Source organism: Zonotrichia albicollis, chromosome 1 (genome assembly GCF_047830755.1).
Source record: "Zonotrichia albicollis isolate bZonAlb1 chromosome 1, bZonAlb1.hap1, whole genome shotgun sequence".
Lineage (NCBI taxonomy): Eukaryota > Metazoa > Chordata > Aves > Passeriformes > Passerellidae > Zonotrichia > Zonotrichia albicollis.
The window spans coordinates 97,153,848-97,178,733 of record NC_133819.1 but is presented as its reverse complement, the minus strand read 5'-3'; the positions used below and the strand labels follow the sequence as shown (position 1 = coordinate 97,178,733).

The 24,886-nt window shown below is 36.0% G+C and overlaps 1 protein-coding gene across 4 annotated transcripts in view; it reads right to left on the bottom strand.

The window, feature by feature from the left end:
- Window positions 1-1,401: 1,401 nt before the first annotated feature.
- Window positions 1,402-24,886, bottom strand: part of NETO1 (neuropilin and tolloid like 1) — a 62,119-nt gene continuing 38,634 nt past the window's right edge. For 2 of the 4 annotated variants that reach the window (XM_074547772.1, XM_074547763.1), the window contains 5 exons: window positions 18,036-18,264; window positions 7,202-7,315; window positions 4,373-4,931; window positions 3,159-3,233; window positions 1,402-1,920 (listed from right to left, as the gene is read on the bottom strand). In XM_074547772.1, coding sequence (XP_074403873.1) covers window positions 3,173-3,233; window positions 4,373-4,931; window positions 7,202-7,315; window positions 18,036-18,264 — 963 coding nt within the window. In that variant the 3' untranslated portion in view covers window positions 1,402-1,920; window positions 3,159-3,172. Of the gene's footprint in view, window positions 1,921-3,158; window positions 3,248-4,372; window positions 4,932-7,201; window positions 7,316-18,035; window positions 18,265-24,886 lie in introns of those variants that run through there. The other 2 variants (XR_012581861.1, XR_012581863.1) reach the window with 2 other exon arrangements.

Genomic DNA, 24,886 nt, shown 5'->3' with positions numbered 1-24,886 from the left:
CAGTGGGATTGAGGAACTTAGATATAATTATACAGCAACTTCAAAAAATAAGTTCAGTATTTTTATGTGTGAACAATATAATTCATTCAAAACTAAACTCATATTTAGATTTTTCCTTATTTTATACACTATCTCCAATATTAAATATCTATAAATATACACACAAGTGTCTGCATGTATATGCATTTCTATTAGCAAGCCTTTAATTCTACTTTTATTTTATAAAAGATGCATGGGTGCATCCATTTTAATCATGGACGTGGCAAATATTTTAACATGTATTTAAAAAAGGGATGATGAACTAGGACTTGGAAAGGTTAAGGAATAAAACAGTGATAAATCATATGAACTTGTGAAGAGATACTGATCTGGAAATGAACTATTAGTGCATGCTGCAAACCCATGTAACTGAGGGATGACTCAATGACTGCAGAAGAAAGAGGACTGTTTTTCAGCTAATATGTGAAAACAAATTATTCAAGGTAAAAAAAAAGGTTGTAAAATACCTTGTAAATATAAAAGTAGTCAAATACATGAAACCCTTCTTCTCATGTCACTATTATGTCATAGTTTTAGAAATCAGATTTTCTGTATTTTAATTATGCAAATATATATTTAAATAGCTCATATAGATAACCTTACTTTTTTATGTCAGTCTTTTAGGTTTTCTTTTTTCCCCATGTACTTATAGTTTCGGAACATATTTGGAATTCTTTACAATTTTTCTAGTAAATCTAGCAACATTTTTAAGCAGAAAAACCTAACAACCATGAGTGACGCAAGATAATTCAGAAGGAGCTGAGCTTTGTTTTGGAAGGGAACTTGAAAGATAGACTTTAAATAGATAATGATACTATGATTTTATGCATGGCTATTGAGTTCTTAGATGAGGAGGCTTTCAACTTTACATACTAGTGGCTCTTCAAACTATAGTAATTCTATAAAAACGTAACCTCTCAATTTTGATTTTGGTGTTGGTTACTAATACTGACAGCTTGAATTACAGACATAACTTCGTCTTGCATAAGGAAATCGTTTGTGTCTGTATTTCTAAAGTTTGAACCCAACCATAAGATTTGTGTAACTGACAAAAATCTGCTACTCTACTGTACTGAAGCAAACTTCCTAATAAATGCTGTGGAAATAAATTAGTTAAGAGTACAGTATGGAATACATAGATTATCACAAACCTTTTAACTGAAATTAGGTGATCAACCTATTATGAATTCATTCAATTCTCTAAAAATTAACGTATTCTGTTCAGTAATTGAGGGAGGAGAGACAGTTTTTTCTCTGCTCTATCTGTGTTTCAACTTCCTAGAAACTACATTTTGAGCTTAATCTCCTGAGGATTGGTAAATTAGGTAAAAGAAAACATTGCATTAAACTCAAGGTACGAAATTATTACACATTATTTTATGTATTTTTATATAAAAGTTACAAGTAGCAAGCATATGACACAGAAATGGAACAGTAACAGCAATAACTGTGAATGCATGCTTTTTACAATGTATCTAATAAAGGGATTTTTGCCAACTCAAATATTCAGTAACATACATGCAGATTAATTTCTCAATGTCAAATTCAGTCATATTGCTAGATGCTTATCCAACAAACGTTTCTATTGAAGTGATTATGAATGGCTAAATACCTGATTTCAATAAATTGTTCCTGAAATTGGGAATTTTACTTGCAACAAAAAGAAGAGAGAAAAACAAAAAGATAAATGACTGATAAGCATAATAACCAAAGTCTTATTGCCTTCTAGTAATTTTACTCAACACTGCTGAATTTTTTCATGATAAGAGAATAGCTGGTCAGAGTCCATAAAACCTCTATCTGGTGTTTCCAAGGACGATAGTTTCACATTTCACTGTAGCATGTTCAAAATCACCCAGGAGCGCACTATTCTCAAGCAGTCTATATAATGAAAACAACGTACATATAACAAAAATTCAATGTAAATCTTCTTCAACATATCACACAACATAGAAGTAAATAACAGACATAGAGTAACTTAAAGAAAACTATGACTTAAAATAAATAAATAAATAAATAAACAAATAAAGGACAATCTCAGGAACTAATTTCTTCCTAAAGTTTCCAGCAAATCTTCAAATATATTTAATAACTAAGGAGCACTTTGTGGCCAGAAACCAGATTAAAAAAGAAATGTATTTTTGTGCAATGGGAATATCTTGCTAAGGAGGTAAGATATGTCTATACCTCTTAGGTTTGCATAAAGGCAATTAAATTAAATTGGAAGATTGTCTACTCCCTCTTTCAGAGAGATGAGATAGTTCATTATAGATTTTTCCATTCAGAGTTTGCATTACTGCATGAATAGTTTTCTGAAATCAAAACTAAGTTAAAATATGCTCTCTCTGAAGAAAAAAAAATGCAGAAAAATATTTCCTTAAGCCATCTACAGGCAATAAAACCATTAACGGATTATTTCACTATAAAATTTCTTTATACATATATACACATAAAAATGTATATACACATATCTATGTTTATATATACACATATATAAACTGACAGAGTAGCAGTTATCCATAGCTCCATTATAAACATCTGAAATTATGTTTATTAAGTGCTGATAAAAATAATGCAAAATGAAAGTCTAAGAAAATACTCCAGAAAGTAAGTTTAATTTGAAACATTAACCTTAGTGCTACAGAACCTCTAAATTTATCAATACTAACAACACACTCTTCCCCCAACACTTCACAAGATTGGATGAAAAAAAAATTAACTGAAAACAAATAGTTCCACATCTTACTGACTTGAATTAAATGGCCAAGTTTTACATTCTATTTCACATGCTGAGGCTCTAACATTTATTTCCATAAATATTAATTAAGAAAGAAATAAATGAAATGCAAAAGCCATGCAAAGCACATGACTATTATGCAGCTGGAATTAAGATAGTTCTTACTAAGGGCTGACTGCAATTCTGTCAAAACAAGGAATGAACAGATTTTGTTTAGTTTGCAATGCTGACGTGGTCATCTGGCTTCCAGTTTTTTTAAGATTCAAACCTGTTTCCATACAAGAGGACATAAAATTTGAGACCTAATATGCATTTTAGCAATGTAACAAATAAAATGGAAAGCAACAGATGGTTCAATTGCTGTATAGATACATTTACTTACCTCAGGCTTTTCTCTTAGACCCTAGTTGTGTTGTACTCAGACTCATGTTTGCTTAGAGACCCAATGAGGCAGAACCTGGAATGTTACGGCTATTTCATTCAAAATAATAGTGTTTGCATAGAAGAAAATAAATATATGCATATAGATACTTTATAAACAGTACACTTTGATAATCTGATAGTTACTCATGAAGTAATAGACATAGACATGCAATTGGATTAAAACAACCAAAAACCTGTCTTTTTTTTTAAGATAAAGAAATTCCTTAATGTGCAAAGAAAATATGGAGGACATGTAAACTATAAGAAGAAATGCATAAATAATGCATGCAAGAGAAAACACAAATATATTAAAAAAGGGTTATGTATTCTTTTTCAAATAAGTTGTTCATAATTTTTTTTGTTTTCTTTTTCTTTTACTTGTAAACTTTTAATCATTCATATTTACATTGATTCAAAGTGCAATATACAGAAGAAATAGCTTTTTATTAAAAATATTATGCTTGATTTTTCTTTTTTATTGAATAGAAATATTCCCTTTAATTAATTTTTTATATGTAAATATATATGTGTTCATTATGTGGTCTCATGTTCTAATCTGTCTATCCATGTTTATTTGACAAACCAAAATACTGTGATCAATAATGGAACAGATACAGTTAAGTTTTGGAAATACTGTCATTCATTACAGAAAAGGTAATGTGCCATGAGGAAAGGGATTTCCTTGCCCCAGGACTATGTTCCTCATTCTTGTGTCATGCCTCAAAATGGATACATGTATCTTATATTTATTGATGAATTTATTTAGAGATGGTTAGACTAACAGTGGGTGATATTCAAGGCCACTTCAGTTACAAGGAAATGTAATGTGGCTGTTCCAAAAATCTAAATTCACAGTCTTCTTTGGTTTTTAAAAATTGTACCTGTTCTCTGTTGACCTGTGTGTGTATGCATAGGGGTAGATGTAAAACAGTAAAAGAAAAAGAAAGTAGAAAGGTAAAACAGAGATACAGGATCCTTCAGGAAAGAGGAGCAGAGATGAGAAAGAGAGACAGAAATAGATAATATAATGGCATGCGCTATCAGGAAACAGAAATTTAAACAATAAATAAAGAAGAAAAAAAATATGTCTTTAATGATCAAGGGGTGAATATGTTTGGGCAATCAAGTCCTTACACAATAGTTAGTCTTCATCAAAAATCTATTGATACTGACCGCTGAACAGCTTTGTCATGTCTGGACAGCCTGTGACTTGTGGTTGGCACCTCTTCAATTTCGTCTATCTCGCACGCATCAGCAGCATCTTGTGAGTAGCTATGCTTCATGACAAGGATGTTTCTCCTGTTCATGGGCTGAACAAGTGGTTTTACAGGCTGGGGTTGTATTTCTGTCAAGACAGAAGGATCTCTTGTGCTGAGGTTACTACGGCTGCCCTTAAGACTAGACACTTGTGATCCACAGTGATGGTCATGAATGCATTTTGAAGAGGATCTCCGCAGTTTATGATAATTTTCAAAGTCATCTGCAACGTCAGCAAGGTCAGCTGTAGTCCCTGTCCCTCTAAGGGTGCATAACTCATAATGAGGAGGCTCAAACACCTCCTGGAACACTGTTTGATCAAAGTCTGCTTTCCTTTGGACAAATTTTTTACGAGGCTGCTTGATCTGTACTATAATAGAGATAACAATGAGGATGATCACAATGCAAGACGTCACCCCAATTATAGTCCCACTGGTATTGGTAAGTTGGTCCAATAGGTTTGCTTTTCTTTTTTCTGTGCAACAGGGAATAAAAAAAAACCAAAAAAGCACAGCATTAATTGCAGTTCAAGAATACAAACAGCTATGATGGGTTCACAGATTACTTCAAGGCTGAGCCTAGTCTATTTCTGAGTTCACTTAATCAATCTCACCAACAAAAAAGAAAAGGGGAAGAAATCAGATATTTGTGAAAGCCAAATAAGCAGCACACAAATCCTTTATGTGTCTATTCTCTTAGAAACTTATTTATTCAGGGTATCTTGCAAGTTTAATTAAACAACATAATTATTTTATTTTTTTGTAAAAAACAACCATCATAACAAGCAGATGGCTTCAGTGTCACCTCTGAACTCCATTTGGCTGCTAAAACCCCCAAGACTTTTACAGATGTTCTCTTCATTATTTTCTCTCTCTTACAGTAAATATATGCAGCTAAGACGTTAGGTCCTATGAAAGAACAAGATTTTACAGGATTTAAGTCTAATATTTGTGAGCTGAGTAGGAGTTTTGGCAGCATTCAATGAAAAAGCTAAATCAGGAGAAAATAGAAAAGTTATTCAAATTTAGATTTCAGAAAGGAAAAAAAAAAACAAATTTGTGCAAGTTATTTCTGTTCCCCCCCCCATTAGTTACCAGAACCTTTCTAAACAGGCATAAAAATCCAAAAGCTGATCATACCTACTACCCTTTGCTCAGAAGCCTCTAATAAGTTAGTCAGCAAATTCTGCGTTGTGAATAAGGCAAAAAATGCAGTAAAATAATAAAACAAAACCAGCTTCCCCTCCTCTTGTGCATCTTTCTCTGTGATTGGCTTTCACAAGGCTGCAGGCACAAGATGGTGACTGAGTCTTGTAGAAATTCAAGTTGAAAGTGTTTGCATCAGTTTCTCTGGGGCATAGCAAGACAATTGTGGTTAAGTTTCAACACCTAGTTTAGTGTAATTTTTCCTGGCAACCCAGGACATATAAAAGGAATTAAGAAAAAGCCTTTGAAATGGAAATTATTGGCACCAAAACAGCAGCATTCATCTCTTCAAAATCTCCTAGTTACCAAAACTTAAGTCTTCAGTAGATCATTGTCTAAGCTTGCAGATTCACTCAGTGTTTCTCTAATTGACTGACACAGACTCTGGAGAAAAAGCAGAGTTAGGAAAAGCAACACTGCAGCAAACAACATTTTTGCTGGAATCAGCAAACCTCCTTTCTGTAGTCAGAAAAACAAGAGAGGATAAATGCACAAGACCTGATAAAAGATACTTGACAAAGGAAAGATAAAAATCATTCTGGAAATTGAAGTGATGAAGGTTTTCTGTTTTCCTCTATTGTGAAGAACTAGAGAATGAATAATAATTTCCCAATTGTCTGTTTAGTTTCTTTGAAGAATATAATGCTATGCCACAGTTTAGCTGTGTTCTTTTGAAGTGTATGTTTTCATTTGTGTTTTACCCTATTTCACTGCTTGTCAGGATTCTACAGGCTTCAGTAGATTTATGGGCTGACTGCTAATCCACTTCATTCTGAATTTTTTCCTTGATTGGTTCCTAAATTTGGCATATCCCATGCTTTCAGGAACAAATCTGCAGTAGGGAGGAGACAGGGGGATACAAGACAGAAGTTAACTCTCTCCCTAGCCTGCAATGTAAGTTTGCTAAGCTCTTTTCCCTGAAGACAACACAGATGCTGTTTTGGGGCTTGTTTGTGTGGTTTTTGTAACAGAACCACAGAAATCATGGATAGGAACATCACTCCCTGCCTATGAAATAAAAATTACATCTGATTCCCAGATGTAGTATTTACAAGCTTGTTCCTTGCACTTCAATTTCACAAGATTATAGGTAGATTTGGTTGCTTTCTTACAGTGTTAATTTCACCTTCCTTTATAAGACTGCTATTATGGGCATAGCATGCAGCTAAAAGACACCTGCTACTCCTATATTACTTCACTACAAAGGCAACTATGGCAAAGGAACCAAAATATTACATTTAATTATACTTTAGGTTGTATGGAAAACAGAGACCAAGTGATCAGAAAGCCTCCTGGAAGTGCATAAACAGACAGCAGGACATAACCAATGCAACATCAGAGAAAAAAAAATGAAAACACTGAAAGTAAAATCCACTGGCATTTTTTACCTTCCTTCATTTTCTCTATTGCTTAATGTATGGTCTCTCTGAATTACTCTTCTGAGCTTTCACCCATTTGGCACATACTTAACAAGAAACTGAAGATTATATGCTGTATCTCATGCAGTGCAAATGACAACTTTTTCAATTCTACATGTTACCTTTGCAGTGGTTTTCATCCCAGGGATACACACAGTTCTGGAGTCCATTGCAGACCAGTGTATTATTTATACACATATTACTGTGGCAAAAGAATGTGTTGGCTTCACAAGGGGCTAAAAATGAGAAAAATGACAATGGATATTAAATTAGCAAACCATTCAGCTCTCCTCCACAAACACATCTAGGAGTGGCCATGTATTCTATAATAGGACAACACTATACAACATATATTCCTTGTGCTTACTAAATATGTGACATGCAACATGGAGAGCAGTCAAGCCATAAACTCTTTTATTATTCTGTGGCAGGAAGTTCTCAGTTTTGCCTAAAATGACTGAATCTTCCCCTAGTATGACTCTCTTGGATGTAGCAGGTTGGATTCTAAACATTGTTGGGAAGTCATCGATGTGTTATCAACAGTTTAACCACAGATCCAAAACATATCACCCTATGGGCTGCTATGAAAAGAGTTAACTGTAACCCAGACTGATCCAATGAGTGACAGATAACATCTTCTAAAGCTTTTCCTGAAACCTCAATTTTATAAGAAAACTTCTGTGACTCAAAGAAGGTATGTACTTGACGGCACATATCAAGGGTGTCTGACCAGCTATACACAGAGAAAGTAAAATTATTTTAAAAACCTTTTAGTCATAAAAAAGGCTACAAGAAGCACCCTTTTGATCACAAGTATGAAGAAGAAGCACAACAGTCTTCAGTGCCCCTGAAGCCCATGACCCGGAAGAATCATGCAGATTAAAGTTGCAGGAAAATGGTTTTACTGATGGCTCTGTTTTAATTCTATGAAGAAATTCCCGGAAAACCTTTGGAAGGTACTGAAGATGCTGCTAAACTGTGGTGTTTATGGAAGTATTGGGAGATCATTAGGTGTTGGGGCTGAGAAGCTATTGCTCCAAAAGTACATAATATAGTAGAGATAAATTACTCCTCATATCTCTTCTTTAAAAGAGAAAGACTTCTGTAACTTAGAAGAGCTACAAACTTTGTCAGTGTTAAATTGTCAAAAATTAACTCCTTATGTATTTATTTTTATTTCAAGCAACCCAAAAGTGTTATTATAATTACTTTTAAGGGAGAGATAAATAATAAACTAAGACCCCTAGCTAATCAGAAAGCAGTTATGATGCTCCTATTACAGTATTACTGATACTTCGAGCTTGATACTTCATGGAAATTGTTCTCCTCTGCAACTTTAGAAGCAGTTCCTATGACAACATAAATGCATAGCAGAGAGAATGGTTTAGTGGCTTGCAAAAGAAGAACAATACAAAGTATTTGTATGACTCAATAGATCATGTCAATAAATCTACTTACCAATAAGTGTTTAAGTTAAGATATCCATAACTGGCATATTTGGAGCAGTTATGGTGTGTTAAGCAAAGAATAAATGCCATAAAAAATCAAAAAGCACTCCCCAAATATGTAACCACTCACTCAGATAAAACACTAGATATACAATCTATCTCTTAGCCAGAAGACATCAAGCAGCCTGTCCACTGTTCAATTTTTGTTTTTAAATCTGGGATACCATCTCTTGAAGTGCAAGGAGTCTGGTCAATTTTAAGTTTGTTACAGAAAGGATTCTACTTTATGCTGGGCAGATCAGAAGAGCACATGTGATATTAGAAAGGGAGGATATTTAGGGTCAGTCCTTATCTATCTGTTGCTGTCATTTGGGGACAATGAAGGCTGAGCCTGGAGGATGCTGTGCCACATCCTGATGTGACACATCACGTAGATAACACATCAAAGGCATAATCGTCCTTTCATGCTCTGGCTACAATCCCTGTTACCAGGCAAGGTGAGGATCTTTTAGGATGTTTCCCACATGCAGGAACAGTCTCACTGCCTACTCTGAGTAAAAAGAAGTGAGAAACCTAAGAAGATCTAAAGAGGCATCCATTCAAAATACAAAGTGTATCCAAAAAAAGACTCAAATATCAATCAGAGAAACTTCACAAAGTGGCACAGGAAAAATGGGGAAATATTAAAAACCAAAAGCAAACAAACAATCATTTGCAGGATTAATATAGGTTATACGATGAAGCCCACAAAAAAAAAAAAAAAAAAAAAAAAACCAAACAACCAAACAAACACAAAAAACCCCAACCAAAATGCCAAAAAACATTCCAAGTGGAATGAAGGATCTTAGAAGTTAAGTCAGAAGGATAGAGTGTTGTCTGAATTCAGAGGTATAGTGGTGATAAGTAGAAAAGAAGAACTAAGAGAAGGCAGCAAGGAAGTGAAAATAAGACAAAGAAAGAGAGGCATCTACAGGGAAAAAAAACAATGTCAAATAGTTATTTCATTCTGCACTAAAAAAATAGTGAGATTTTCTATCAAATGAAAAAAAAATTAGAAAAAATTCATAGATGAGAGAAAAATAAAGAGCAATAAAAAAGAACATTTTTCAGATTTAAGAAGGAATAATTCTGCAAAAAGGTGACAGGGACATCTGGAGACGAAAAACAAGAGAAAGGAGGAAAAAAGAATGGAAATTTAAGTTTTCTTAAATTGTGCTATTGAATGGTGGAGGAAAAAAATGGTATGTGAATAAATGTCAAAAGAAGATGAATATTGAAGCAAAGCAATTTCAGAACACTACAGCAAACTTAGCATGAGAGAAACTCAAAGGTAAGATTCAGAAAACTAATGACAAACAGCCCCCCCTTGTTCATGTTTGGAAAATTAAAATTGCCAGGTTCTCTCTGTGGTCCCATGAACACAGAGTGATTAAACTGGACAAGAAGTCAATATGTTTTCCCTATTCTAATTAAGGTATTTTGTTGGAATGAATGAAAGCATAAAGGGTAGCTGAAAACCTGTCAGTCCTGTTATACATTGGAAAAATTTGCTTTCTTGCCCAAAAAAAAGGCTCAGCAAAGGAGTCTTGGGATGCTACATCAAGGACATTCTAGTAATACAAAAAAGATAAATGAACTGATGGAAAACCAGATTTTTTCACAGCAAGATGGATCTGGTCCTGATGCAGTCTTAAAGCTGTTACAGAATCCAGCATGACAGTGGAATCAAGCAGTATGTGACAGCAAGCTTGTAGATGTTTTCACAAAAGGAAACTACTGCTATCATTAACTTCAACTAGATAAAGCAGCACAAACCTCTCCACACACCAGAAGCCGTCCTCCATCACTCCATTGTCTTCCCCATCACTATATAAATGGCCTTTATAAGAGAAGAGAGCAGGAATGCAGAGAGCTCGCCCAGGTGAGGAGCCAAGTGACTTTTTGCTCATGATTAGTGGAAAGCCCAGTGGAAAGTTACCAACTTTGTACTTTGTGTCTGGACTACTCGATGAGGAACAAGCAGTCAATGAAACCTTCAGGCTGCTGGAAGAAGCCTCACAATCACAGGCCCTGGTCCTAATGGGGATTTGAACCACATGATGTCTGTGGAGGGCAACACAAGCAAGCCAGGAAGTTTCCAGAGTGCACTGATTACTTCCTGACACAGCTAATCACAGAGCTGATGAGGGTAACTCTGCTGTTCCTCATACTTTTATAAATAAGAATCATTTGGGAAGGTGAATGTCAGGAGCACGAGATGATGGAGTTTGGGATGCTTCAAAGAAGGAACAAACCAAAAAGCACAGTCATAATTCTGGGCCTCAGAAGTGCAAAAGTTCGCTGTTGAGGGGTATGGGGGGGACAAATGCCATGGGAGGTGGTCCTGGAAAGATGCAAGTTCAAGGAGAGTTGGTTGATTCTGTAAGATCACCTCCTCCAAGCTCAGCAGTTGAATATCTGGAGTGCCCAAAAATCAGGTGAAGGTTGCAGTTATCCTGCATGAATGGACTATGATCAAATCCATCTAACTTTGACTAAGCTCAGAGTTAGGAAGGATACATATAAGTGGTGGCAGTAGGGCAGCATGATCCCAGCAGAAATATGACTTCTCTGAGTGGAAGGAGCTAAGGTTAAGGAAGGTTCAATCAACTGGGCAGACATGAACTCCTGGGTCCTTATATGGTGCCCCCAGTAGGTGACTCACATTGCTGAGAAGCCACTCTTGGCTATCTCTGAAAAGTCCTGCTGACTGAAACCCCAATGGGCTGGGTAAACTGGATCTTCAAGCCGATTAACAAAGGGAAATGTAAAGTCCTGTGCCTTGGGAGGAATGATTTCATACCCCAGTATGTGCTGGGGACTGACCGACTAGAAAGCAAGCTTGCAGAAAAGGTTCTGGTATGCAATAAAGTCACCTTGAAAATCACCTTGAGCCAGCAATGTGCCCTTGTGGCCAAGAAGGCCACCACCATCCTGGGCTACATTAAAAGCAGAATTGTCAGCAGGCTGAGAGGTTTGATGCTTCCCTTCTATTTAGCACTGGAGAGACAACGTCTGCAGTGTTGTGTCAGGTTCTGGGCTCCTCTGCACACAAGGGACAGAGATGCCTGCAGGGAGCCCAGCAAGAGGCCATGAAGGCCTTTAAAGGCTTGAGATATTGGAGGTGCGAGGAGAGGCTGAGAAAGCTGGGACTGTTTTGAGCTCTTGTCAATGCATCCAAACACCCGCTGGGAGGGAGTGAAGAACACAGAGCCAGACTCTTCTCAGCAATGCCCAGCGACAAGACAGAAAGCAGTGAGCACTAAAGGAAATTTAGAAAATTCCCTTTAAATGCAAGAACTAACTTTTACTTTGAGGCTGGTCAAACACTGTGCAATAGCTGGTTTGCCCAGTGAGGTTGTGGTGTTTCCATCACTAAAGATATTCAAAACCCAGCTGGGCACAGCCCTGAGCCACCTGCTGTAGATGACCCTGCTTAGAGCAAAAGGATTGGACTAGACCATATCCCTTCCATCCCTTTCATGGCTCTTAAAAAAGCCCTGACTTTATATTAAGATTAACATACAATTGTATTATTTCTCCTGTGTCTCAAAGCTGCCTTGAGTCAAGATCTACCAAGGTACTGGCCTAGAAGTGAGATAGCATATTCAGCACAATGAATAATTCATTATAACGATAACACAACTGAGAAAATTAGAACTACACATATAATTCAACCTGGTATATTTTGATAAAGTCTCTAATAAATTATTTGGTTTTTACAGGACTAAAATACTATATTCTAAATTAAATCAATAATTAAAGAAAATTTTATTAAAAGCTCTTTTTCTAGTTTATAATTTAAACAATAATTACTTTTATATGAAATGTTTTTATAAAATCATATATACAATATTAAAAATACTAAACATTTTCATTCTGCATTATTTTTAATGAAAATATTTTCTTTTCATGGCTGTGTGCATTATACGTAAGAATACCTTGTATCTTAATATTCAAACAAATTTTATAGTTCTTGAATTCATTGTAATGCAACATTTCCTGCTTTGCAACAGCTGTTTACACTGAACACAAGATGGTGCTCTCATCCTAGAAGATATATAAGCATGTTAACAGGAATAGATATGCTATCCCAGTCTTTTTCAGGTATAGGAAATGTTTAAAAACCCCAACTATAATGATAACAACCCTCTCTCTGTTACTGAGAATGTAAATGTGTTCTGTTTCTAATACATCTGAGTATATGTAAAAAAGTTCTGTTTCTAGTACAAATTAGGAGATTGTTATATTATTTGTATTTCCAGAAGGTTTCCGCCACAGTATTCAAAAAAGCTTCTCTTTGGTATTTGAAGGTTACTGCTTTCAAAATTCTTAAAAATTAAACCAATGTAGTAGCCTATATTTTCTTACTGTAGGAAGGTTTTAGAAAAGCACGTGCCCATAATATACACTTTTTAATTTATTAAAAAACCTTAATATTGCAATCCCTAATAGCCATAAGAAAGAGAAATATAAAGTGTATTAATAGTTCTTCCATACAGTTCTTCATTTCAGTATAGAAATTAAATATTCCATGTTATTAATAATTATTATATCATTGAGATATTATTACATAAGTAACAGAACACACTATCTCTGTGCATTAAGAATCATTTTGTTGGGCATTGCAGGATACTCTGGATATCAACTGCAGTCATGGGCAGGCCAAAATATTCTTACAAGATGGAGCCAAAAGCAGATCTGTTATGTTATGGAGCTGGTGTGCAGCCTGGCTGCTCCTCTTCAGTGCAGCGCTTTCTCACTATTTCTCAGCACCATGCACAGTTAGTGCAGCTCCTTTCCTTCCAGGGTGAGAACTAGCTGAGCCAGCCAGCTTGGGTGTCTATGCTGCACTTCATTGAACTGTGTGGATTTACCCCTTGAGCCTGTTTCAAGGCAGGGATTTCAGGCCAGGATGGGATAATCTTAGACAAATGTCCTACCCTACTTTTTATTTTTAGGCCTATCTCTCTCCCTCCTTTCTCCCTTTCCTTTCTTGTTATAACATTTTTGAAAGGTCTTGCTTCCTCCTAAGGGTGAATGGGAAAACTCTGAAATCTTAACAATGGTTAGATGTGAGAAACATTTTACACTGAAGTTGTTGAAAATTTCACACCTACTCCTCCTCTTCTCAAGATAGCTCATTGCCTCATGCTCTGCACACATGAATTCTTTAAGTACAGATCATTTGGATTTTCCCATTGTTCTCTAATGAAAAATAAGACTTTCCTCCATAAGAGAAGGAAAATTTAAATTCTTCAGATGTTCCTTGAATCATCTTTGAAACAGAAGTTGCCTATCAGTCTCTTCAAGGAAAAATATTTATTGAGAGACAGTTTCACTTGCTTTATTAAAATAATACAATTATTAAGATTGTTATATGATTGTGCAATACAATAATATTATTTGCCACTAATAAAAAAAAGGCTTTTTAAAATACAGCTATTAGAAACTTGAAAATGAGATGGGCTTAATACTGATGCTTTCTCAGTCACTTTCAGATAGCTCTATGAAAGATAAATGTAACTTTTATGGGTAGTTACTATCATATACAGATCAATAATCTAGTCTTTCAAAAACACCTATATGTGGTTTCATGGGTTTTTGTTCAGGATTTTTTTTTTATATACAAACTCACCGGAGAATGGCAGGTCAGGAGCCTGTGCTCAGAGCTCCAGCCTGTGTTCTGTTAATACACTCTGGGCACCACAAAGAATTATTTTGTTCAGGGTCAGAGTGTCACTGGGATGCTTAGCCAGTGAGGGTTTTTCACTAGAGATGGCTGCAAATAGCACAGAAGGGAAGAAAATCACAGATGAGTGCTCACCAGTAACGAGGCAATCCCAATGGTTTCCTTTTAAAATATTAGTGTGGAAGCAGAGAGCAAAACCAGCAAAGCAGCAATCTGTTTACATGCCTAAGTCCTTGCAAAAAGAAACTGCTTCTCCACAGGTTGCACTAAACAGCTTGCTGTTCCCTTTTTCAGTACTTAGCTTTGTCACAGAAACACAGTCCCTAGCGCTGCATACCTGCAGTCCCTCTTCCCCATTAAAGAACTGCCCATGCTGGGTGATCCTCTTCAAGTCTGTAAACAAGAACTTAAGTGCTGTTCCTTGATCAAAATGGACACTACTCTTCTAAGCATGGCCTTGGACTTCTGTCCAAATATGAGTTTTGTTCAGAGCAATAAAATAAGAATGATAGAACTTGTGCTTCATTAGGAAAGTTGCACATGACAGGGCTCTAAAAACAGACTTTGAGCTCAAAGGCACAATAAGGAAGGAATGAAGTCTTTCTGGTCTGGGGTTTCTGGTGCAGGGTTTTGGGCACAAAAGTCATGCTACCAAAGGGCAGTCAGAGGTGAGAAAGTGAATATCTTGTCTGCTGTGCATACAGAGGGTTCTTCTCTTATGCCATATGCGCTGGTTCTACAAATCTGCTTTTAGGCTAAAGCGTAGGTGTGTCTGCTGAGGAGCAGCTCTTTGAAGAAGCTGTAGGTGTAGCATGTCTGTCATTAATCAGGCTGGAGATCACTCTTCAATCATGGAAAATGAAATGAACATTTAGTCAGTGGGTGCGAAAACAAAGACTCATTTTTCAAGTCTTCTTATCAGATGAACAGACACCTACTGATTATACCAGATTTTTGTTTACCTTTTACTGATTCTTATATTAATTTGTTGGATATTTAAAAACTAGTGTAATAGTGAATCCCATGCACAAAAATATGATCATGGTTAGAAGATATCTTAAAAAATAAAAAAGTAAGGACACAAAGAGTCAAACCAAAAAATGACAGTTGGAATAGTTAATAAAGCTGACCATGAAATATCAGAGCATCACTATAAATTATCATCTATTAAGAATTAATCAGTTATTAAGAGTTACATAGAGCTCAACTACTATTTTGTCAATGATGAGAATCATTCTTGATTTTCTGGTGCAGGAAATTTAACAACCTCATGCATTGTATGCCTTTCCTTCAGACATATTTACAGCACTGCTGCTCTGAAAGCACCACTGTGAGAAGTTTGGGAACTTATAAGAGCACTTTTTAGAGGCCAAAAAAAATGCATACATATTTTAAATGGATTTGGAACACCCTGATTGAAACATATAAAAAAAATCATAGAAGAAATCTCTTTAAGATCTCTCTGTTCTGCACAAATATCAGTCCCCAGGAAATGGGTCTGTAACTGGAATAAACACTGAATAGACTTACACTGAAAGAAAACAATGCTCAGGCTTATTAGTTTGTTTCCACAAGATACCACTTCCAGTACACAGAGCCTTGTGTAAGGGAAAACTCACAGTCTCAACAGCCTAACTCCACAATAAGAACTATAGGAGAAACAGATCACAACACCTCCAGGTCATTCCCACAGGAACAGAAAATACTTTGTCACTCTTTACCATGCGTGTTACTGCAACATAAATGTAATCTTCTATTTTATTCTTTTCTCAGCTCTATACAAACAAAATAGATTTTTTTCCTCTTTCTTTGTCCCTGAAGAGACACACAGGTGTCTGTTCCCTGATGCACATCTCCCTGAATGAGGTCTGACATTCCTTCTCTTCCATGCAGATGATCTAATTATTCCCACACGCTGCTGAAAGGCTCTGCAGTTTACATGCCATGAGCTGTGTCTCAGTGTATCTCCCTGACATCTGTTCTAGCCAGCTCCTGACAGCCAGAACCAGTGTGTGGCATAGGGCAGCACTTAGGGACAACTGACAAGACACAGAAAATACCATCTGCATCACCTTTAAATCTTTAAAGGTAATTCCCAGCATTAAAATCACAGATGCAGTATCTTCTACTATTTATGAGCAGGCTGTGTAGACATATTTCAAAGTGTTATTTGGCCTTTAATAAATTGTCTGCTTTTAGTGAGCAATGACTTTTCAGAGCAAATTTACAGAAAGCACATTATGTTAGTATTTTGAATTTCTCAATCAGAATATTTTTCACTATAAACTATCATCTGCTTACAAAAAAGGAGTAGCTTATAAGATGTAGCATGTCAGGTAAATATATTAGGAATATTGTAAGAGGAAAAAACGCCACATTTTTCCTTATTATCCTTTAAAATATGAGAGCTTTGCAAACATACACTTATTCAAACCTTCGTTTCAAGTTAGTCATCATAGTGCTTCACTCTCCAGCTCTTTATATGCTGTGAACCTCCAGTGTCTATGCAGTTGTTTCTAAGGTAACAGATCAAGATGCCTTGTGAAAAAAATGAATCAGATCTTGAATATTCAAGACATCTCCAGTTGCAGAAATGAGAAAAGGGCAATATCATCTCAACCAAGGGTTCTCAGTGTCTTTTAGACCCCAGCCTGGTTTGCAGTCAAGAATAATATAATCCACCCTAAGGCTGTGAGTGTGAGAGTACAGCAGTGCATGCAGTTTCAGGCATGTAAAATGTCAGAAATTTTTTAATCAGAGCCATAATTAAGGAATTACGGAGGCTGTTCTCAACAGAGACTCGTTGCCTCATTGCAGGGCACACACACATAGAATACAGATGAAGAATGTGTTTGGTGGGTTGAGCCTTCATTCCAGCCACTGACAGTCACAAAGAAATCTTTCTTTCTGTCAGACACACGATACACAAACCAAAAACACATAAAAAATTAACACGAACCAGCACGTGAAAATAAATGCACCTTTCTAAAGAGGCCACATATGTATTATTCCTATCAAAGGAAACAAATAGATATCTCTCACAAGGCTTTCACAGGATTATCTGGGTCAATAGTTTTCAGTGATTGGAGCTATTGGGTTTTGTTGAGGGATTTTTGTGATTTGATTGTTTCTTTTCTTAAACTGGCTAGAAATACATTTTGTTTCTTTTACAGGTTATATTGCTTATTAACTGAGCCCAGATGTCATATAAAATATAAACACAAGTAAGGCACATAAAGAGAATATTAACCAAAATATGAAAGGATTTCAGAAAGCTTTTGTTGCTACAAAAAAAAAACCTAAACTCTTTGCTTAACAATATCTGACACATATGTTCACTGCTATATGCACACACCCACTACTTGTGCTAAAATAATCATAAGGTATTCTTCAAATGCATATCGTAATGAGATCTAAAAAACCAAATTCAGAGAAAATGATCTGACTTTATAAAAACTTTCAGAGTTGTATTATTTTCCATCTTGTGTAAGGAAAAACTTTCATGCAGTTTGGGGATCAGGCAAAAGTCACAGTTATATGATTGGACAGATCATGACCACTTGTACCTGTTTTCTTGGTTTTGAATCTTGCGGTCTGTCTGCTGCATTAAAAAATATTACTCACTACAAATGCTTGGAATAAGAACTGGTTAAATATTTATATAGCTTGTTTGGCAACATACTTCAGAGACTGCTGTGCATGAAGAAAATATTAACAGATTTTGGGACTTGTATCAGTGAACAAACTTAAAGGAAGATGCATTGATTAGGGTCTTACGTTCTTGGAAAGATGTGAAGAGCATCTGGAATCGGCTGTTTCGACTGCCTTCATCTGCCCACATGCGGATTACACCCAGGCCTGTCCTCAGCATCACATCATTGGCAACTGTGCTGCAAAACTTTGCCTTCAAATCCTCCACCGAGCTGCTTCCGTCATACACTGCTACAAAATTCCTTTTGCATTCGTTGGAATTCTGCATCTCGTAGTCCAAAAATCTCAAATAGATCTATAAATCAATCAAACAACAAAGGGAACATGTACAGACGTTTGAGAATGACTGAAAGAACATTAAGCAACTTTGCTCTATGTTGCAGGAGAAAGAGTACATAGCAATTCACTCAAAATATTTTTTCTGGAGCTGGTGATCCGTAGGGCACTTCTTCAGAAGGCCATTAATATGCAAACTGAGCACTGTTTCTGCTTCCCGGTATTTTGTCTTGCTTCCAAGTAGAATGTCTGAGAAGATCTAGATATTTCTTTGTTCTTACCTATAGTAAGGTCCTAATTTGCAAATATATACTTTTTTTTCCAGAAGTATGTGCAATGATTCTTCAAGCTGAAGGATAGATAAGCTAGAAATTTCTTCTTTTACTGCTTGGCACAGTATTGCTCTATTACATGACTGACATGTGAAATAATAAGGCAAATCATTGCTGCTCCCTCCCCAGAGTCAGTGTGTCATCTTATACGTTTCTGCTACACTGATTCAGGAAGTGAGAATCTGAGAGCCAGGCAGAACTCCATCATTAATCTTTTTATGTTTCCTGAAGGATCTGACCACCATCTCAGCTCTTCTAAACAAAGAATTATGGTATACATTTTATAATTTAAGTGGCTTGAAATCAAACATATTTTGTGTAAACTCCTAGAAACCTATGTCTCTTGCATACAAGTTAATTGTCTCACAATATAAAAGATACACTGCCCTTTGCAAAGAACTCTTTGAAACTACCTAAAAAGAAGCAAGGGTGAGGATAAAAGACTATTATTTCATATTCAAGTGTATAAGGACTTTAAGGTAAACCACCAATTTTAAAAGCGATTGATTATAAAAGCAACATCAAATATTCAATTAACAGAGAAGTACTATTTTCAATAGATACATCATCAAACTGCCTGAGATTTCAAGAGAATGATACAGAAAGGTGAATTAGGGCAGAAATTGTATAAAAAGGCAATAAGCATACACAGCATACAGCTGTATGCATCTTCACTTGAAAAAATTACTAGAAGCAGCAGCCTCACTGCATATGCCTGCATATGACTATATGTACATCATTTATATTTATATGACATATATATACATATATATACATATATATACATATATATATATGTGAGACCACAAATTCATAGTGCATTTTTGTCTATTCCCCTCTTCAGGAAAGCTCATATTTAGTCCAGAAAAAAGACTACATTAATCTGATGGCAGAACAATAATAAAACTATACCTACTGGGTGAAAGGCCTTACACACTTGTTCACATGTTCTCTACTTCTATCCTGCTGCCTTTTATATATGCATTTATATGTACAATTGCATGTGCATATATATAAGCACATGTATTTCTTTTAAAGAGTATCCCATTTCAGTATGGAGACGTAATTTTTATGAGTTTTCATTCTTACAAGAAATGTGTGCTAATCCTCACTGCGGTTACAAAACATCAGCTCTCCCAGCAATTTCCGGCATTCATCAATTATTCCTGATCTGTTCAAAAACATTGTTCATATAGCAGCACAGATAAAATCTTATTTCTCTGGGCTTATCATTTGACATTCTTTAGTTTCTGGAGGCATACCAGCCTTATAAAATAGTAAAGTATTTCTTAGAGTAGCAGTCATAAATACTGAAAAGGAATCAAGAGAATAATAACTCAGCATTTTGTTTTGAGTCTTCCAGGGGAAGAAGCCAAAACCTTCAATTTTTCCCAAGCATGAATTCTTCTGTCAGTCATACCTGTTGATTCCTCTGTGTGGGAAATTCAGCCAACACCGTAGCTATATAGACCTGATAGGAAATGGAACCACTAGAAAGAAATATTTTACTTAGAAATCTATGTCTAGCCTGTAGAAGAAAGATACCACTTTCTCCCGTGCCATGAAGTTTCATAAATTAGAGAAAATAAGCTACTGATATTCTGAGGTGAGTTGGAGCTTCATTTTCATTGTCTTTGGAGATGACTACTCCTAGTACTTTACATAAAATATTGAGGACTTTGTACAGCACACCCTGAAATCAGGGGGTATACTTCAATCTATTTTTTTGAATCAGACCTTTAGCTTAAGACTGCAGTATTTTTAAAAGCTGGAAAAGGATTACACAAACTGACAACCTGATATTGGATCAGATTTTATTTTAAAGATCTGGAATAATTTAATTGCATCTGCACGCCTCTGCCAACTTGTATGGTTTCATTGCTATATATTTGCCATTGTTCCTGTCCCTGGCTGTAAGACCCACACTGGCAGAAGAAAATGACTAATAATAAATTGAGTTCCCCAGGGAAAGAATAAAACTGATTATATGACAAACTCTTATTTAATGCAAAATGTTCCCTATACATAGCTTTTTGAAATCAGGGAAATATTCTCATTGCTTTTGCTAATATGTGGATGTCACTAAAACAAATGGATCAGAAAGTGAGAGAAAAAATATCAATATTACTGGTTATTTCATTTACAGAGCTCTTAGCCATTACTTCTACCATCGCTGGATAAAAATCTTTGTTCCCCTGAAAGAAAATGAACTAAAGCAAAGGTCACAGACTCAAACACCACCATCTGCCTTCATTAAGCATTTTTTCATTGATGTCAATAGAAGCTTTTGGAATGAACATTTCCATAGATACTGACACATTATATTAGCATAGTCGAGGCATTCTTGCTGAAGAGAACATCTTATTTGAAAGAAGCATAACTGCCATATCTTCTTCTTTCACATTTTTGCTGCAAAGTTTTAATAAGACATTTTTGTCAAGTCATCAGCTCCACATTACTTAGGAGAGGGGGCTGCTCAAGTATTAGATTAACTGAGTTTTGAGATGTCACTGCAAATGCCAATGTCATTAGCAACAAAACTGATAAAGTCTCACTGCAACTGTGGCATATATTACACTCAGTCACATAACAATTTAAATAATTCTCTTGTCACCTGTAAGTTTTGTATGGTCACCATAAATAATAATCAAAAAAGGAAAAAGGAAACAGTGGGAAAGTTTTACTACTTCTTTTCATTTAAATTTGAAAACAACAAAAATCTCTGACTGAACATACTCAGAAAAAACCCGCAAAATTATTGTAAACTATGAATAATATATCACCTTAGTAAAATAGTCAGAATATAATCTCCTCATAGCGAATCATTTCTGATGAGTTCTGCTTTTTAATCAATCACTGAAGGTTAGGGATGACAACATGATTGATCAGGCCAGTCAGGAAAAGCTTCAAACCATATCCCAGCATATCAGACTTAATATATCTGCAGAGACACTCAGTCGCCTTAAACCAAACCAAACAAAAAGCCATCATTCAGCTGCCAAAAGTAATTTAAAATAAGAGAAAAACTTCCTCTTCATCCTAGTGTAATGTCCAGATTTTACACACTCTCCTTCTGGGTTCAGTCAATTCACTTGTAAGCACAGGACTGGGTTAAATTTTCCCATTGCTCAGTGATAAGTTACAGCACCTGCTTTATTCTACATCTTTTTCAGCTCTGTGTGATTAACAAAGTACTTTCAAGATGATTCCTCCAGTATTTAGGCCTGGAAAACCCAGTTTTTTTAAAAGCAGATTGTGCAACACTAATTGAACTCCTTCAAGGGAACCAGACACCAAGTACACCAGCCTAAAAAGCAGGTTACGAAGGAGGCTTGAATTGTCATCTGAAATGGTCTGTCCTCTTGTTTGGATGCTATTTGGTTTGGGTTTTTTTCAATCAGCTTACTTCAATGCAAAAGTGTTAATAACACATGATCTGTTGCATTTTTGTTTGTTATTTTGGGGGATTATTCTAAAATTTTGGTCTTTCTGTTACTAGTCTGGGACCATGTTGTGCAAACAGAGAGCTCCATACTTCATATTTTCTTCTGTTCTGGAGCTTGGAGAATACTGTCTGTCAAAGATGACAATTTTACATGGTCCTTCTAAGATATTGTGATTCACAGCCAAGGCTCACATATCAGAACACCAGTTTTTCTAGACAGGTAAAACTCTGGATTTCTTTGCTTTGTCCTATTTGTTTCTTCAAACTTCTGTGACTGTCCAATAGTTGACACTTACTCTGTAAAGTCATCCTCATTTTTTTCTTTTACAGTCCAAAAATGCTCACAAGTCAGCAATATTTACAACTCCTTGGTACTATTCTGCTTTTTAACACTGAAAACTGGAAATCAAATTCTGATTCTGCTGCTCCTTTTGACAGACATTTTATTACTTTCTTTAACAGCTTTTTTAAATTACGTTTCTTAATAGCTGTTTGGTTTGAGGATGCTGAGTTTCATTATATTTCTATACCTGAAAGGAATAGATTAATGGTAATTTCAAAGTGGGATTTTTGACAGTGTTACTCTGGCATGTGCATTGACATGCCTTCATAGCAGAGATTCTATATACATGATTCCAAACATGTACTTGTCTTGCCCCTTCATCTCAGAAAACTATTTCACCTAAGGGATTTTATTAGTTTAATGTAGGTAAACAATATTTTCTACTTGTTTAAACATAATTTGTTCACCTTGTACTCACCATATACACATTTTTTAAAATTATAATAATAATTTTATTATTATATATAAATATATATTATAATAATTTTATATGTAATTTAAAAGTATAATGCTTTACTTATAAAAATTATAATAATAATGGTTTTTGCATTATCTATAGGTTAGTAAGCTTCAGAGTTTCTTCAATAAGTAGATCATCTGAAGTTTGCAAAAGTATCTCTCTGGCTGTTAGTTTATTCAGCCTTTAAATTTTATTTTTCTCTAACATTTCAAGAATCACCACTCAGAGGGCTCCTATTAAGTTTTAGTGCACTGCTTAAAGCTTCTCTTCTAAAACTGATTAAGCCTCCAAAAATTAGTGCATCTTAGTCTTCCAGTGCCAACAGCTTAAACTGCTTTTCTTACAGGCCTCATCTTAGAGTACAAATTTCCACTTCGCATGGGAGAGCAGAAAATGTTTTAGTTTAGTCAGATCAGTTCAAACAGACTCACTCACAGCTCTGCAATTTTCTTCCTCCTGACTGCCTAGGAAATGCACGTTTAACAGCCCAGTCTCTCTCCAGACTGCACTCCCTATGAAGGCAGGCACCTGGATGCAAAGAGTCATCCCTCCATTTGGTCAGGAGCGTGCCAGATAGCAGCACAAACCCTTAGTAAATATGCAAGTGTCTTGATCACACCGGGTCCCACTGCTCTGCTCCCAGCCTCATTCCTCACCACCCCAGCCCTGCCAAGCTATTGGCCTCCTTGTGTTTGGGCCGGCCCCACTGCCTGGGCAAGCCCATCCACCATGGCCAGGCCTGTCCCAGTCTCATTTGTCACATCCTGGCGCTGTGACCTCTCTCATCCTGGCCCCTTCCCGTGTGCTATGTACCCTCTTCCCACTGCAGCCTCGTGGCTCAAGCCACGGAATTTGCTTGAAACCGATGCCACCATTCCCTGGCAGCTCAGGGTTAAGAATGCTGCCAGGACGTGCCAAATCTAGACACTCATTAATTGATACTTTGGGTTTCCTTAGTCTCTTGTGTTAAGTCTTGTGTGCTATAACCTTTGTCCAGTATCCTGTTTATGCTGGGCACGAGATTAGACATAATTTTGCCTAACTACCTTATAACTTCATTTTATTTCTCATGGTGCCAATGAAGAGGCTACTCCCACTATTTATTCAGTCTAAATGTACTTCTACCTTATTCCTCCAGAGCAGATTATTTCCACTGGACTAGATTCAAATTAATTCCTGTTTTGGTGCTGTTTCCTGAGGTGCCCAGAGCATCTGATAATAAATGGTGCTTCTTATAGCACTTCTTACTGATTTGCTTTTTTTTTTCCCAACATAAGAATATCATAACTGTAAATATTTTATTACTCTTATTATCAAGTTCTGCTTTGTTATTTTTCTACAGAGCCTCTCAAAAAACAAGCATGGCACAAAGGTACCTTGCTGGGAAAGTTGCCCACCAAAGAGAGCACAAACACAGTCCTGTCATCCTGGGGACTTTGTCAAACTATGCTGACCCATCCAACATAGAAAAACACTTGTTGAAAAACAGTGTTGAAAAACACTATCCTCCAATACTTCACCCTTGACAGAAAGCAAAAATTTATTATTTTCTAGTCCTAAATACAAAATCTTTGTGTATCCACTGCTTGCAGAGAATGATGGCCCAGAAATTTTTCAAATCACTGCACAGTAACCTTATACACTTCCTTCTTTGGGCTTTGTTCTACACTAACTGATTTTCAGATCAGGAAATCCCTCCAGAACTTTGTTGTTCTGGATGGGTTAGCACTTTCCGTCAGCAGCTCTCTTCTTAATTTTCCATTCTTGCTCTGAATATTAATTGTGGTCACATTCTACACTAAGTGCAGAACCGTAGTGTTATTCCACTCAAAACTCACAGCTATCTTACTCAGCAGGAACTGACTTTGAATGATTACAAGAAACACAGACTTTACAACTAGTCACTTTCACTATATAAGACTCTAGCTCTGCATATAAGTTGTGTTCAGACTGCCTTTGCACTTAGAGAATGTTTGGTTTCTGCACGCATTTCAGATTTATTTTTCTCTGTGTGTGTGTGTTTGTGTCAGGGTGTGTGTGTGCATGTGTGATATAAGGTAA